At 40.7% G+C, this 13,689-nt stretch overlaps 1 protein-coding gene and 1 long non-coding RNA gene across 2 annotated transcripts in view; one reads left to right on the forward strand and one right to left on the reverse strand.

Annotated features, from left to right (window-relative positions):
- The window catches only part of Ddah1 (dimethylarginine dimethylaminohydrolase 1), a 135,950-nt gene extending 133,482 nt beyond the window's left edge, over nucleotides 1-2,468 (reverse strand). The window contains exon 1 of the mRNA XM_005334065.4: nucleotides 2,015-2,468. Coding sequence (XP_005334122.2) covers nucleotides 2,015-2,317 — 303 coding nt within the window. The 5' untranslated portion in view covers nucleotides 2,318-2,468. The remainder of the gene's footprint in view (nucleotides 1-2,014) is intronic.
- A 15-nt stretch (nucleotides 2,469-2,483) lies between these two features.
- LOC144368104 (uncharacterized) lies at nucleotides 2,484-4,930 on the forward strand. The gene is made up of 2 exons (XR_013427878.1): nucleotides 2,484-2,792; nucleotides 4,737-4,930. It is a non-coding gene; the product is annotated as an uncharacterized LOC144368104 (long non-coding RNA).
- The last annotated feature ends 8,759 nt before the right edge of the window (nucleotides 4,931-13,689 follow it).

Raw genomic sequence — 13,689 nt, forward strand, 5'->3', positions numbered from 1 at the left:
CTCTCTCTGGCTGGAAGGCCTGTTACCCTGGTGACCCAGATCATGTGCAATAGCAAAAAAGTGTTTCCGGGAGAGATCATACACAGAAAGCCAAGCTAAGAGGCAAGGTCACAGAACAGATTAAGATGGAGCCTAAAGCACAAAGGTGACTCACCTTCACCCTGGGAAGTAGAAATGTCACTAACTACATCAGTGTATTGCATACTGCTTCTTACTCAAGGAGCCATTCTTCCTCGACCCATGAAGTGAATAATTGATAACTGACATTCATCAAATGTCCTCACCTGTGAATTTCATGTAAATTAATAAATTTATCATAATTTTGTGAAATAGGTATTATATGCCCACCCAATAGGTGAGAAAATTGAGGCAAGAAATATTTCCTCAAGGTGATAGAATTAAAGCAGTGAGGCTGAGAGATGCAGCCTAATGTTCTCATCCATTGAACTTTGTGACCTCTGCTAATGTGCCAACAAGCTGGTATCAAAATGGAGCCAAATCTGGGCAGGGGACAAAAATCACTGCTCCCACTAAATAAACTTGGGAGGTTTTATTATAGGAATAAAGTGAAATGGATGAAGTCTCTTGAGAGAAAACTGGACCACTATCATCAAATGAGTACCATTTTAAAAGGGTTTCTGAAACCTATTTTACTCTTAAGTAGAAACCACGGTTGTGCCATATGGTCTACTATAACACATTAGAAGGTACTCTAATGGGATTGATTACATTCCTTACCAGGTTAAAACAGAGTGGGCATCTCACAGACTCAAACGTGGACAGGTGTAGCAAAGGCAATAAAAGAGCTGAAAGAATGAGACCTGTTACTCTTTTAAAGGTTTTCTTCTAAAGTAGGGTGAGAAAAAAGTTGATTACTTCAGTGAAAAATAAATGGAATATCCTTATTCTCAGACCATGCAGGGTTCCATCATCCAAGTAGTGGAGCACATATAGAATAAGCATATTTAAATCAGAAGCTCTGTGAGGCATCTCCAATGAGAAGAGAAAAAAGACAAAATGTGAAAAAAAAATTCTAACCCTCAGAAATGAAAGAAACCACCTGCATCTTGTAATGCCAATACACCAATAGCAAAGGAGAGTCTTGAGCCTGAGCTCTTAGAGCGCAATGAGAAGAATCCCAAGCCAGATGGCATTTTAAAATCCAATCTCACTCTATTTGTCTCTCCCACTAACCTACATCGTCTTTAAAGCAATCACAGCCATTTTCACAACTGCAATATTTTAGTCACTATCCCCTGAGAACACAAAAAGCTCTCTTAATCGCTATGAGTTAAAAAATATAGAGAATAAAAATTATGGAATTTGAGGGAAAAAAATTTCAATTAAGCGCACCAGCCAACATCCCACCGTGAGTACAGCTTTTTGAACCCAGCCCATACACACATCTAGCACAGCTCACCAACAAAACGCTCCCCTTAAATTCATTCGCTTGCCAGTCCCGTTCTTTGGGACTTACTCGCCACCACTGAAAAGTAACTCGAATCGCCCCCAGATCTGTGGCACAGACGCTTGTTAATTCATCAGGCTCGCCCAGCCCCAAGCGCCAAGGCAGGACTTGAGGGTTTCTTGGCTACGGGCGCTGTCCCCTGGAGGGGCACCCAGCCACCGCCCGCTCGCCTGGGGTGACACCCATCTCAGTCCTCACTTTCTGGGAAACACTCATAGTTGCTTTGTGTTTTCTGCTGTTTAATTTTTGCAAATAAAAATGCTTGCGAGATGGATTCCCCAGTCCACCCACCTGCCCCAATCCCCAGAACCACACTCAATCGGATCGTCTGGAAGGCTGCCTGCCGACAGCCAGGAGGTGTGAACAATGAACTTCTCTCTTTGACGCTTTCTCTCACACCCGTACGCACACCCCCTCGCCCCCCAATGAGAAGTTGTGAACTAGCCGGGGGTGGCCAATTCCGCCGGCAACTCGGCCGCGGGCAGTAGGAGAGGGCCCGGTGCGCGCCCCCGGCCGCGCCCCTCGCGTCGCCGGGTGGGCAGTTACCTCCTTCCTCCGGCTCGGCGCCCCGGGTCGAGTAATGAGGGCCGTCTCCTCGCACACCACGGCGACGTCCTCCACGAACACGCAGTCCGGGAGGCTCTCGTCGGCCGGCAGCTCCACCACCTGCAGCCCCAGCTTGCTGCCCAGCACGCCCACGTAGAGCTGGTGCTGCCGCTCCGCGCGGGCGAAATCCACCTCGTCGCCCTTGGCGCGCCTCAGCGCGTGCTGGCTGAGGGACTCGGGCGGCGCCCGCACCACTGCGTGGGTGGCCCGGCCAAAGGCGGCGGGGTGGCCGAGGCCGGCCATAGCTCTGTGAGATGATGGGACAGCGGCAGGGGCGCGGCGGCCGGGTCCTCCCGCGAGCAGCGCTTGCAAAGCCTGCGAGCGCCCAGTGGCTCCCCTTGGCAGCCGATGAATGTGGTACAGAAGGAGCCCGGCTCGCGCCCGGAGCTCTGCCCGCGCGACTGAGCATGCCCAGTGCTCCGGGCGCCGGCCCGCGCGCAGCCCGCGCGCCCACTCCAGCGCTCCGGGGTTTTGCGGCAGCCAGAGCTAGAGTTGTAGCCAGGAGCACCGCACCCGGCGTGGGGATGGGGAGACAGCCGAGGAAGCAGCGAGGGCGAGTGGTGTGCGCAGGTGGATGGGCCTCTGCAAAAAGTCACCCCTACCTGGTCTGTATTCCGCCACAGGTGCACACTTCACTTGCCCCTAAAGAGGACTTGGAGAGTGGGCAGTGGTCTATACAAAATGACCGGGGAGGTCTTCTTGGTGGTCAAGAGGCAAGGTATGGGATGGTTCTTTAGTGGATACTTTCACCTCTTTTACCACACTCTTCTATTCCCAGGTCGCCCCACATCCTCCATGTTCCTAGCTTTACAATCTGTTTTTATACTCAAGTTTGCATTACCTTGACTTTCTCCAAAATTGACCTCTTTCCCCACATGAGACTCGAGATTATAAAAAGAATGTATTTCCTCTCAACCGTGAAAAAGAGGAAGAGTCCAAGAAAGAGAGAGAGAAAAAAACGCATGTTTTTTTCCAGGACAATCAGTTCTCAGAACAGTGTGATCCTGGAGTGTTTTGTCTCCATGGCCCATAGACCTACGAGCCAAAGAGCAAGCGTATTATTCCCAGTACAGATCTGTGCTCACCTGGAATGGTGCCAAGTGTGTAGCATCAGATCCTTGTCCGTGGGAAACAGGGTTTCCAACCTCCTCCCTGTGCCTTTTTCCCTCACATTGGTACAGACTCTAATTCCTGTGGTATTCCTTGAACATTTCTTTTTCTTTATCCCTATGAGACTGTTCTTCCTTCTGTAATAATACAAAGCTTTTATTTTTTCTCATATGTTGCATATTTTAAAATCCATGGATTGTACCCTTTTTGATGGGTTGAACTTCAAAAAAAAACAGCTATAACACCAAAATAATCTAAAGGTAATAACTTTCTCCCCTCACATGCTGTACCACGCTACACATTTTTTAATTGTTTTTGTTTGTTTGTTTTGTTGTTGGGTACCAGGGGTTGAACAGGGGCACTTAACCACTGAGCCACATCCCCAGTCCCTTTTTTGTATTTTATTTATAGACAGAGTTTCACTAAGTTGATTAGAGTGTCACTAAGTTGTTAAGGCTGACTTTGAACTCCCAATCCTCCTGCCTCAGCCTCCCCAGCCTCTGGGATTACAGGCAGCCATCACTATGCTTAGCATCACACCACTCAGATTGTTTAACTCATAAAATATTAGAAACCCTGTTGTCTAACTTCCTGCCCAATGTCTTGAATTCCACCTAAAAACTCTATGACAGTCATTGAATTTTTACTTGAAAATTTTAAATCTTTCATATCCACAAAATTGACTCCATTTTTGAAGATCTCTAATGGCTGTAAAACATCATTTTAAGCTTACATCCTACTGGCCCCAGTTCTGCTTTCTGGCATTACCTAAAGTTCCAACAATCCTTGACAAAATAGCATGCACACACCTGAAGATATTTGGAATATTTATGGTGCCCCCTTCCATCCTGACCCCCTTCAGTCTTGGAGCCTGAACCACCACTAGTGATTTGGTTTCTAAGTCCCTTCAACATTCTGGTAATCTCCCTTAAGATGTGCACCAATTTGCCTGTATCCTTTTAAAATCATGGTGTTGGAAGGGAAATAATTATTCATGTGTGTGGTCTGACCAGCATGACTGGAGCAGCACCCTTGTTCCAGATGCTAGGCTTCTGTTAACACTGTCCAAGACCATATTCACTTTTCAGAGTTCTAGTGCCAAGGCCTAAGCTATAGCCTTCTTGCCAGATCTCTGATCCCAGCTTTCAGGAAGTACGGGTTTCTAGGAGCAAATCTATATGAGCATTTGTAAATGGTTGTCCCAGCTGAGCCCAAAGAAGATGGGATGTGCTTTCTCACTCTTTCCCAAGGAGAATTGAGTTTACAAATGCCAGCTTCTAAAATTAGTCAACTTCACTGAAGGACACCTCTAATCCTGACACCTACGAGGAAGATCAAAAGTAAAACAACAAGCCTTTAAGACTAGGTTCTGCTTCTAATGCAAAACTTTCAGGGGATCAACCCTGACCAATTAATACCAGTTTAACATCAGAAACTACTTAATGATATCCTCTGATGGAGGATTCCCACAAGCATTTCAAAGGTGAAAGTTAACCCATATATTTAGCTAATATAAGTTAAAATAAAAGACTTTGTTTCCCATTTATTGTAGACTTTACCCAACATTGCAGCTTGATCCACTTTGAACTGGTCACCATCCAGCAACCTTCATTTATGCCTGTGTCTTGGAGTCTGAACAGTTTGCCAGCCAATCATCACCCTCATCCTATGAACAGGGTTCTGTGCACCACTCTGGGCTCATGTCAGCCTAGCATTCAATAAATCCTGAAAGTCTCTCGCTGTAAATTGGTGTTAACCACGTCATTCCGTACTGAAATTGGACAGCTGGTTTTAGAAAATGCAATTTTGCAGTTATCCCTATTTAATATTATCTGCTAAATCCCAACTTGTCTAGTTTTGGTTCTGTCATTTTGTGCATTATTTATTACTCATAGTCTGTGCCATCTGAAATTTGATATGCATGCCTGCCTTCTGTCTCCTCTAAGGAGTTAAGAAGAGTTAGAATGTGTGAGTTGGTGAAAAGAATAATAAAAACACCAAATCCAATACATTATAATTTACAAGGCTTCATGTTTCAGTAACGAAGGATGGTTCTTAGAAAAATGGACTTTATTGAACCTTATACACTTACAAGTTTCTTTCCGAATGCCTATTTATGGAAAATTCCCAAGGCACAACACCATGCCATGCACTTTAGAGTCACACAGAAAGCATAAAAACATGATCTTTGTCCTTAAAGAGACTACACTCTCATTAGGAAAACAAGACATGCAGAATTGGAGCCACAATAAGCGCACATGAAAGGTGTAGATAACAAAGTGCTACAGGAAGCTGAGAGAAAGAACTGTCATTGTAGCTGGCAGGAGTGGAAGAAAGGTACCTGATGGTCAATGATTGCCCTTGGTTTCGGCCTCGAATAATTTTTAGACTGTAATTGAAGAAGGGAATGAGAAAAATTATGGGAAAAAAGCCAGAGGCATGTTCAAAGGACAATAGATAGATCCGTTCAAATTTGGTATTTGTTGAGTTACATCTCAGAAAGAAAAGAAGAGAAAGGGGAAGGAAGGGAAAGGGGAGGAGGAAACCTACTGTATAACAGTGCAAATCTGGCAATGCTCATCTCTCACTTGCTTAAAGTTGAACGCAGATGCTCCTGTTTGATTCTCTGCTCTTCTCCAAGCCTCATCCATGGATCTAGCCTTCTTCTGTTCTGTGACTCCAGCCCTTCAGCACGTGGCATCTTAGTTCACCATGCTCACCTTCCTCGTGCTGAAGGAAAGGGAGAGAACATGGGAATGGCACCAAATGTGAAAGGTTTATAGGCCAGGCCTGCCACGGATGCATATCACCTCTGCTTACATTCCTCTGGCTACATTCATTCACACAGCTTCAACAACCATGAGGAAGGGCTAGAAAATATGACCTTCTGTGGGCCCAGAAGAAGAACAAATGAGATGGGGAAACAGCTATCTAATTTCTACTCTAGCTAGTGGAGCGTAGGGGTGCAGTGGATAAAATGGGAAATGAAGGTAGAAAGGGGGGCTAAGCTTTCATCACAAGCCATGGAGACACAAATGGTACAGAACTTAGGATTGTAGGTTTGGGAACCGCACTCTGTGTGTGAAAGCTTGACTCTGCCATTTCCTTGTTGTATGATCTCAGATGTTACTTAAAAGCACTTTGCCTCACTTTCATCTTCATCTGTGAAACGAGGAATAACGAACCCATTATCCTAGGGTTATGTTGAAGATAATATTTCAAAGTGCTTAGAAAAGTGTTTAGAATAGTACCTGCTGCCCAGTAGGGGCTCAATGAATGTCATCCATTAAAACATTTTGAACAGAAGACTTTGAACGATTTTTTTTCAAAGGCCAAAACACATATCCACATCAGTGGAATTATCAAGAGTCATGCAGGTGTCCTAATGCTTTACAAAAGAACTAGCGGACTTCTTAGGCTGACAGTCTAAATCTCACCCACAAATGTGATCATAGATCCAATACATATTTACTGAGCCATTGCTACATGCCAGGTACTGTGCTAGGCACTGGGGATGTAATTGTGAATGGTAATGAAGGGCTTATTATCAAATTGCTTCTTTTGGTCTTCTAGACATTTCAACACCTTTATAACCAATTTCCTGTATAAAGTTCCTGCATTTGAAACATCTAGAGCTGTTTTTATTCTCTGAACTGGATTTGATGAATATAGAAGCAATTTTTCTTTTCCATTGATAACATTGCTAGCACCCGAATTTTGAAGTTCAGTTTACATAGCATGTATCTCAGACATTCCTGTCCTGTAGCAGATACAAGATTTACTTTCATTGAAGCTGGTGTTTGGGGATGGGGATGGGAATCCTAAAAGAGATGGAAAATTCAATGATGTTCTTATCCATCACAAGTGCTAGAAATATTGAGAGAGTAAGCACCATAGGTCTTACACTAAATCCTGGGTGTTTCAACATAAGAATTATTGCAGAAAGTTTTACTGTGAAAGAAGGTCATTGCTGAATAGTTCCTTTTACATCCCAAGGAGTGAGTGATGTTTCATCAAATGAGCAGGCAGTGAGTTATAGACGCGGAGATAGTTTCAGAGTAACCACAGCTTGGGTTCCTAAGGTCAAGACACATAGCCCCCAAACTTGGTTTCTCCAACTTTCATGTGGGATTTCATTCATTATACAAGTATTTACTAAACAGCTACATTGTTGTTGAGAGCCCCAGCCGGAGTTGGAATGGCCCCTGGCATTTTGCCAGAAGTAATGGTTGAGGGGCAAGCCATTAAGATGATGCTGGATTGATTCAATTGTATATTAGACCCTTACTGTCCGGTAATAGGATGGCTCTTGTTGCATCTGGCGCCCGCTACTTTGGAGTTCTCAGAGGGATTCCTGGAGAGTTCGCATTGGCTGGGGAAGTGCCGGAGGAGGGATTTCCGGTTGGTGGTTCCTGGAGAAGCCCCGTGGTGTTTGGGAGAGTTCCCAGGGAGCGTGTGTGGAGTGTGCTGGTGGAGTTCAGAAATAAAGTTTGTTCCTGCTTGAATGGCTCGTGATTTGTGCCCTGCCAGACTGTGGCACATTGTGTATATGATAGAGAAACATGTAAAAGCAGTGTAGGAGGCATGGGTTTTAGATGCAAAGAAACCTGGCCCTGCTGCCTTAACTGTGTAACTTCCGTGTGCTCAAGTCCAAGATTAACCACTTTCTGTCTTTCTGAAAGCCCTGGAGAACTGACTTTCATGGACTGCTCTGACTCCCTTTTTGCTTTTCTTCTGCTAATATCCTGTTTTGTGATTCTGGCTCTCAGCTGGGTTCTGATAATGCCATTTTTTCCCATTGTCCCTATCTAGGCATGGTTTTCAATTTTTGATAGTCCCTGAGTACCTCAGGGTTCCTTGTTAATTCTCTTTAACCAGCAATACCTCTAAAAACATTTCTTTAAAAAAAAATTATATTTAAAATTCTTAGTTCAGTATGTCATTTGATTTTTTTTACAAGGGACCTCCCCCTTGGATGAGTCACTTGAATGTATGTGTAAAGTGGAGGTTATAATATTTTGTTCTCAGAGCTGTTATGAGGTTGAAATGTACAAAGGGCCCTAGCATTACTTCTGGTACACAGGAAATATTCAGTAATTATCACCACTAACATTAATAGCCATTGTGCTCTTGTGCCAAGTGCAATGGTGAATACCAAAATATCCACCTGCCTCTGTAAAATGTCCATTTCTACATTCAATATACCAAAGTTCTTCAAATGAGAAAACTTATAAAGTGCCCACCACAATTACAGGAACACTAAAAGTACTCAGTAAGTGTTGTTGGACTGTCAAAGCTCAGCCTTCTCTCTTCCCCACTTCCTCCCATGAAAACAACACGTTCCTTCTCTGAATTTCCACAATTCTGTTTCCCCTTCATCTGCTGTCTTATGGTTTAGGTATGAGGTATTCTCCAAAAGCTCATGGGCAACACAAAGCAAGAATGTTCAGATGTAAAATGATTAGTTTATGAGAATTCAGTTGATCCACTGATAGAATTAACTGGGTGGTAACTATAGGCAGGTAATGTGTGACTGGATGAAGTAGGTCACTGGGAGCATGACTCTGGGGTTCATATTTTGTCCCTGGTGAGTGGAGCTCTCTCTCTCTCTCTCTGCTTCCTGGACTGTCATGAACTGAGTCGGTTTCCTCTGCCATTCCCCTCCACTCATGTTCTGCTTTATCTCCAGGCAAGAGCCATGGAGCCTGCATATGGTGGACTGAACTCCTAAAACTATGAGCCAAAATAAACTTTTACTCCTCTATGCTATTCTTGTCAGTTCTTTTGGAAAAACTGAGACATACCGCTATCCCTTTCTCTTAGCACAGTGCAACAATCCATGGATGCTCGAGTACCTACCTCATTACAACCACATTAGAGGCTAATGAGATAAAGTATCCTTGAAAGTACAAAGTACCATATAAATGTGTTGAATTTTAACAAGTTCATGATTTATTATAAGGCTATGCAGAGGAGACCATGGCCCCAAACTTTCATAGCTCTTTTTTTTTCAGTCACAGCTTTTGGTGACATTATCTTTCCAGAAGTGGTTTTTAATAACTATTTCATACTCAAATGTATGCTTGTGGGGAAGAAATAGGTTGAGAGAAAAGACCATTCATACTGAAGGTAACTCAAATACAGAAAAAGATAACTATTTCACTACAGTTAGAACTGTCATATATGCATCTATACGTTGGTATGTGTGTACACACACACTACAGTGCTTTGATAAGCCTCCTTCATTTTCTTATGACATGAACTTGCTTCATTTCCTTACAAAGACCAAGGAAACTTGCATCACTCACTGGAGAAACTACATCTACGAATGTTCAAACCTTCCTTTTTGGTCTTGTGCTGAGCTTCAGAAAAGTTTAGGAAATAGTGTGGGTTAGATGTCCCACAGACACTCTGAAGTCAACATGCTCAGAGCTGGACTCATGTTCTATCCAGGATTTCTCCTTCTCTTCTCCCAGTCCCTATTCCATTCGTAGATGTAGTTTCTCAAGTGAGTAACGCAAGGGTTATCCTTTGCTTTTCTTTTTGCCTCCATGTTTAATCAAACACACTTTCTGACATTTAATTCTGAAAAATGACTCAAATCCACCCATGTTTCTCCATTCATTCTGTCACCACATCATTCTGAATGCAATTATTGGATTCCTGGATTATTGCAACAGTCAATTATCCAATGTGGTCTTTCTGAATGGCAAACATGACTGTTTTCTTGCCTAAATCCTCCAGTGGCTTCCAGTATCCTCAGAACAAAGTCCAAGTGCCCCCTTTATATGGCCGGGTACCATAAACAGGATTTTTGATGTAATGACTTAAGTGACTATGTCTGAGAGTATCAAGAAAAACTCCCCTGCAGAGGTGACTTTTGAGCTGAGCATTGAAAGATGGATAGAAGTTGATTCAATGTGGACAGAACACACCAAACCAAGAGAACATATAAGCAAAGACACAGGATGAGAGAGAACTTGGTGCATTTGAAGAAGTAATAGAAATCCATGTGCTGGAATGTCATGATACTGTTAATCTTGCTTTAAAATTTAAGGATCAGTTCCCAACTGAGATCCCTGACACAAATAGGGGCTTGAGCTCCACATTAAGTGTGCTTCCTCAGTCACAGGGCACTTGAGATGTGGCCTGGCTTCTAGTTATAAAGAACTTTTTTAAATATAGTTTTTACAATTGCAGGAATGTCTGCTACAACCTAAAGACATCTTATATGAAACTCTTCCATATCCAGCACCAAAGCCACCATACAAAAACATTGTGTAGAAAATATAACATATCCTGGTGGTATTATAGTGTGTAATTTGAATGTAAATAAAAATCAATTCATACCAAGATTATATAACTCTTTAGAGATGATATATGACTCCTACTACTATATCCACTGTGTGTGTGTGTGTGTGTGTGTGTGTATGTGCACACGCTCACTTCAATTTTGATATAAAACCTAGAGGAAAATAGTAATTGTGTTCACACAGGTCATATATGCAACTACTTATTAATTTTTTTCAAGGAATATATTTAAATATACCAACCATAAAACCAGCATATGCATCAATAAAAACACTATACAGATTATCTATAATTTGGTAAATCAGGATGCTTATGCTTTTATCCCATAGTATGTGAGCCTCAAGTCTCTGTTCAGTTATTTTATTATATTTGCTATAATTGAAAAAAGTTAATGATGCCATCTGCCAACTCAAAAGCCAAAAAAAAAAAAAAGTAGAAAGGCTTTTAAAGAAAAAAAGACTTCAAAAATATAAAGAAACAGGGCTGGGGCTGGGGCTCAGCAGTAACATTCTTGCCTGCCATGTGTGAGGCACTGGGTTTGATTCTCAGCACCACATATAAATAAATAAATAAAGGTTTATCAACAACTTTTAAATATATATATATATATATATATATATATATATATATATAGAGAGAGAGAGAGAGAGAGAGAGAGAGAGAGAGAGAGAGAGAGAGAAAGAAAAGAAATAGTCTTGGAAAGCAAAATTTTTTTTTCCTGTGGGAGTGCTAGGATAAATACAACATTTTAGAGGGAAGGTGGGCAAGCATATTATAAAAATCAGAATTGCATGATATGAAAAACCTAAAGATCACATAATACGTCTTTAAGAAGAAGACAGTTTTCAACACTAATTTGTATTTTGCCAAGAATCCTTTCCGATATCTTAATTTTAGGGATTATTTTTTCAGCTGGATTATCCTTCCTATTGTGACTTTGTTCGTGTTTCTTGAGCTTTACAATATTCAGTTGTTGCAGTATTGTTCTGATTCATCAGTAACTGTTATTGACAGGTAAACTAGAGATAGAGAAAATGCTGGACATTGTCACAGAAGAATAATGAACGTCAATGTAAAAAGCATGGGCTCTGAACATTTTGGAGGACAGTCTTTGGGACTTTATATACTGTATAATTTTGTATTTCATATAATTAATATATAATATTTATTTAATATTATATTTAATATAATATTTATTCTAAGAAATATGTTAAACTAATGTTTTTTAAAATAAAATATATCTTCTTTGACTTTTGATAGTCTAAACATAATTTTAAATTTATTTTATATTTTGCTTTTCAAAGATTCATGATTCACTTTAGCCCAAGATTTAGCACCTGAAAAGCTTAAAGTAGTTAATAATCTGAGATTATTTTTCCTCCCTCTTGTTTTTCTTTTATGAAGATACCAGACGGAAATTAACTACTTAATTAAATTAAACAAATTAGGTGAACATTAATATTACCATGACCAGCGTTTGCACCACTAATTGCTTATTGAGTGTTGCAACGGTGGTGTTCACCAATCTGAAAGCAGAGTAGCTTTGCCACAAATCAGAACAGGCAGTGTTAGATGTTATGGTAACCTGCATTCTGCAGGTGGGGCTCATGTGAGGAACATTAGAATACTAGGAGAATAGAAATTGCTAGTGGATTTGCTAGATCTTGTCCTAGTCCCTTTAGGGTAAAAATGATGCTTCCAGCCTCTATGTGCTTGGCCCTGCTTGAGAGAGTCGTGCTGGGTCAGACGAATCACATCTTAGAAAAGTTCACACAGTTCTGATTTGGGAATTTATAGAAATGACTGTACCCGTCGTACACATACTAAAATCTAAGAAGATAATATTTCCTTGTCACACTATTCTAAAGCAGACATTCAATTAAATTCACAGAGCACATGTCTGCTCTCACAGGAACTGTGAGCAATTAAAAGAGAAAACAGAACATGTGACAAAAGAGCTACTCCTTCAGAAGCGTAGGAGAACTAAGCCATTAGAGATGGTTCAACACTTCTGTCAGTATGTTAAACTGTGACACAGTCGAAATTCATCTTAGAAATTCTTTTATGCTCCCCTCTCCCCACCCCACACACCCTGAGCAATTCTCTGTTATTCTCCTCTCTCAACCCAGGCTTAAATTACTCTCTTCCAGAACCAAATATATCTACCTAGGGTTCATTCTTTCAGATTCCTCCTCAGTGTCTAAACCTAATAAACCTATTCAGGGTAAAATTTTGGATGAAAATAGTCAATTCAATAATTTTATACTAAGTGACTGTGATAGGGCACTATGACTATAATCTGATTCATAAACAGATTGACTCTTCATCATTTTAAAAATTGGTGACAATCAGAAAGTTCTACAATAAGGGAATAATTATATAAATCATGGTAGAAAAAAACATGTCTGTGGAATACGTTATCTCTGAGCTACTCTGTAGCCATCAAAAAATATGCTTTTGAAAGCAACAGTTGAGTATTATCACAGTTTTACTATGAGAACATGTATAGGGAAAAAAGACTTAATGAAATATAATAGCAACTTTGGTTATCTTTTAGAAGTACAATTATGTATGATTTTTATTTTCTTCAAACTTTTAAGTATTTTACAAAATTTCTTCAATACACAATTTTCTAGAAGAGTTGTAAGTCTAGTCCAAATTGAAAGATTGAAAACAAATTATTCCTGCATTATGTTAAGCATTATAGTATAGTTATGTACATAGCATTATGAGAACAACTAACCACCCCCACCAAATATGGAAGATTTAATATGCTACCATTCCTAGTGATTTCTCAGAAGTCTTTAGTATTTTAAGGAAAGGTACAGTTAATAATTATTATTCAAAAATCTTTTGTGCCAGAATGTTTCAAAATTGACTTTTTTGAATTTTAGGAAAATAATGTGGTAAGCATATCTTATGCAGAACCCCCTAATCAAACATAATAATATTCTCATTAAAGAGGTGAATAAGGATTATAAAGCTTTGAATCAAATTTGACCACCAAATTTGTTACTAAAAAGTACTCCTTTTTTGTACCCCTTTGGATTTTTGAACTGCAGATAATGGATTGTGAACCTTTATGAAAAATGTGGGGACTCAGATGCATCCTTCGTTATCCATTCTCAATTCAACCAGCTCGTTAAGCTCAACATTAGCTCTGATTTTAGGAGTTAAAACTAAAATTCACATTA

This window comes from Ictidomys tridecemlineatus, chromosome 11 (assembly GCF_052094955.1).
Source record: "Ictidomys tridecemlineatus isolate mIctTri1 chromosome 11, mIctTri1.hap1, whole genome shotgun sequence".
Taxonomy (NCBI): domain Eukaryota; kingdom Metazoa; phylum Chordata; class Mammalia; order Rodentia; family Sciuridae; genus Ictidomys; species Ictidomys tridecemlineatus.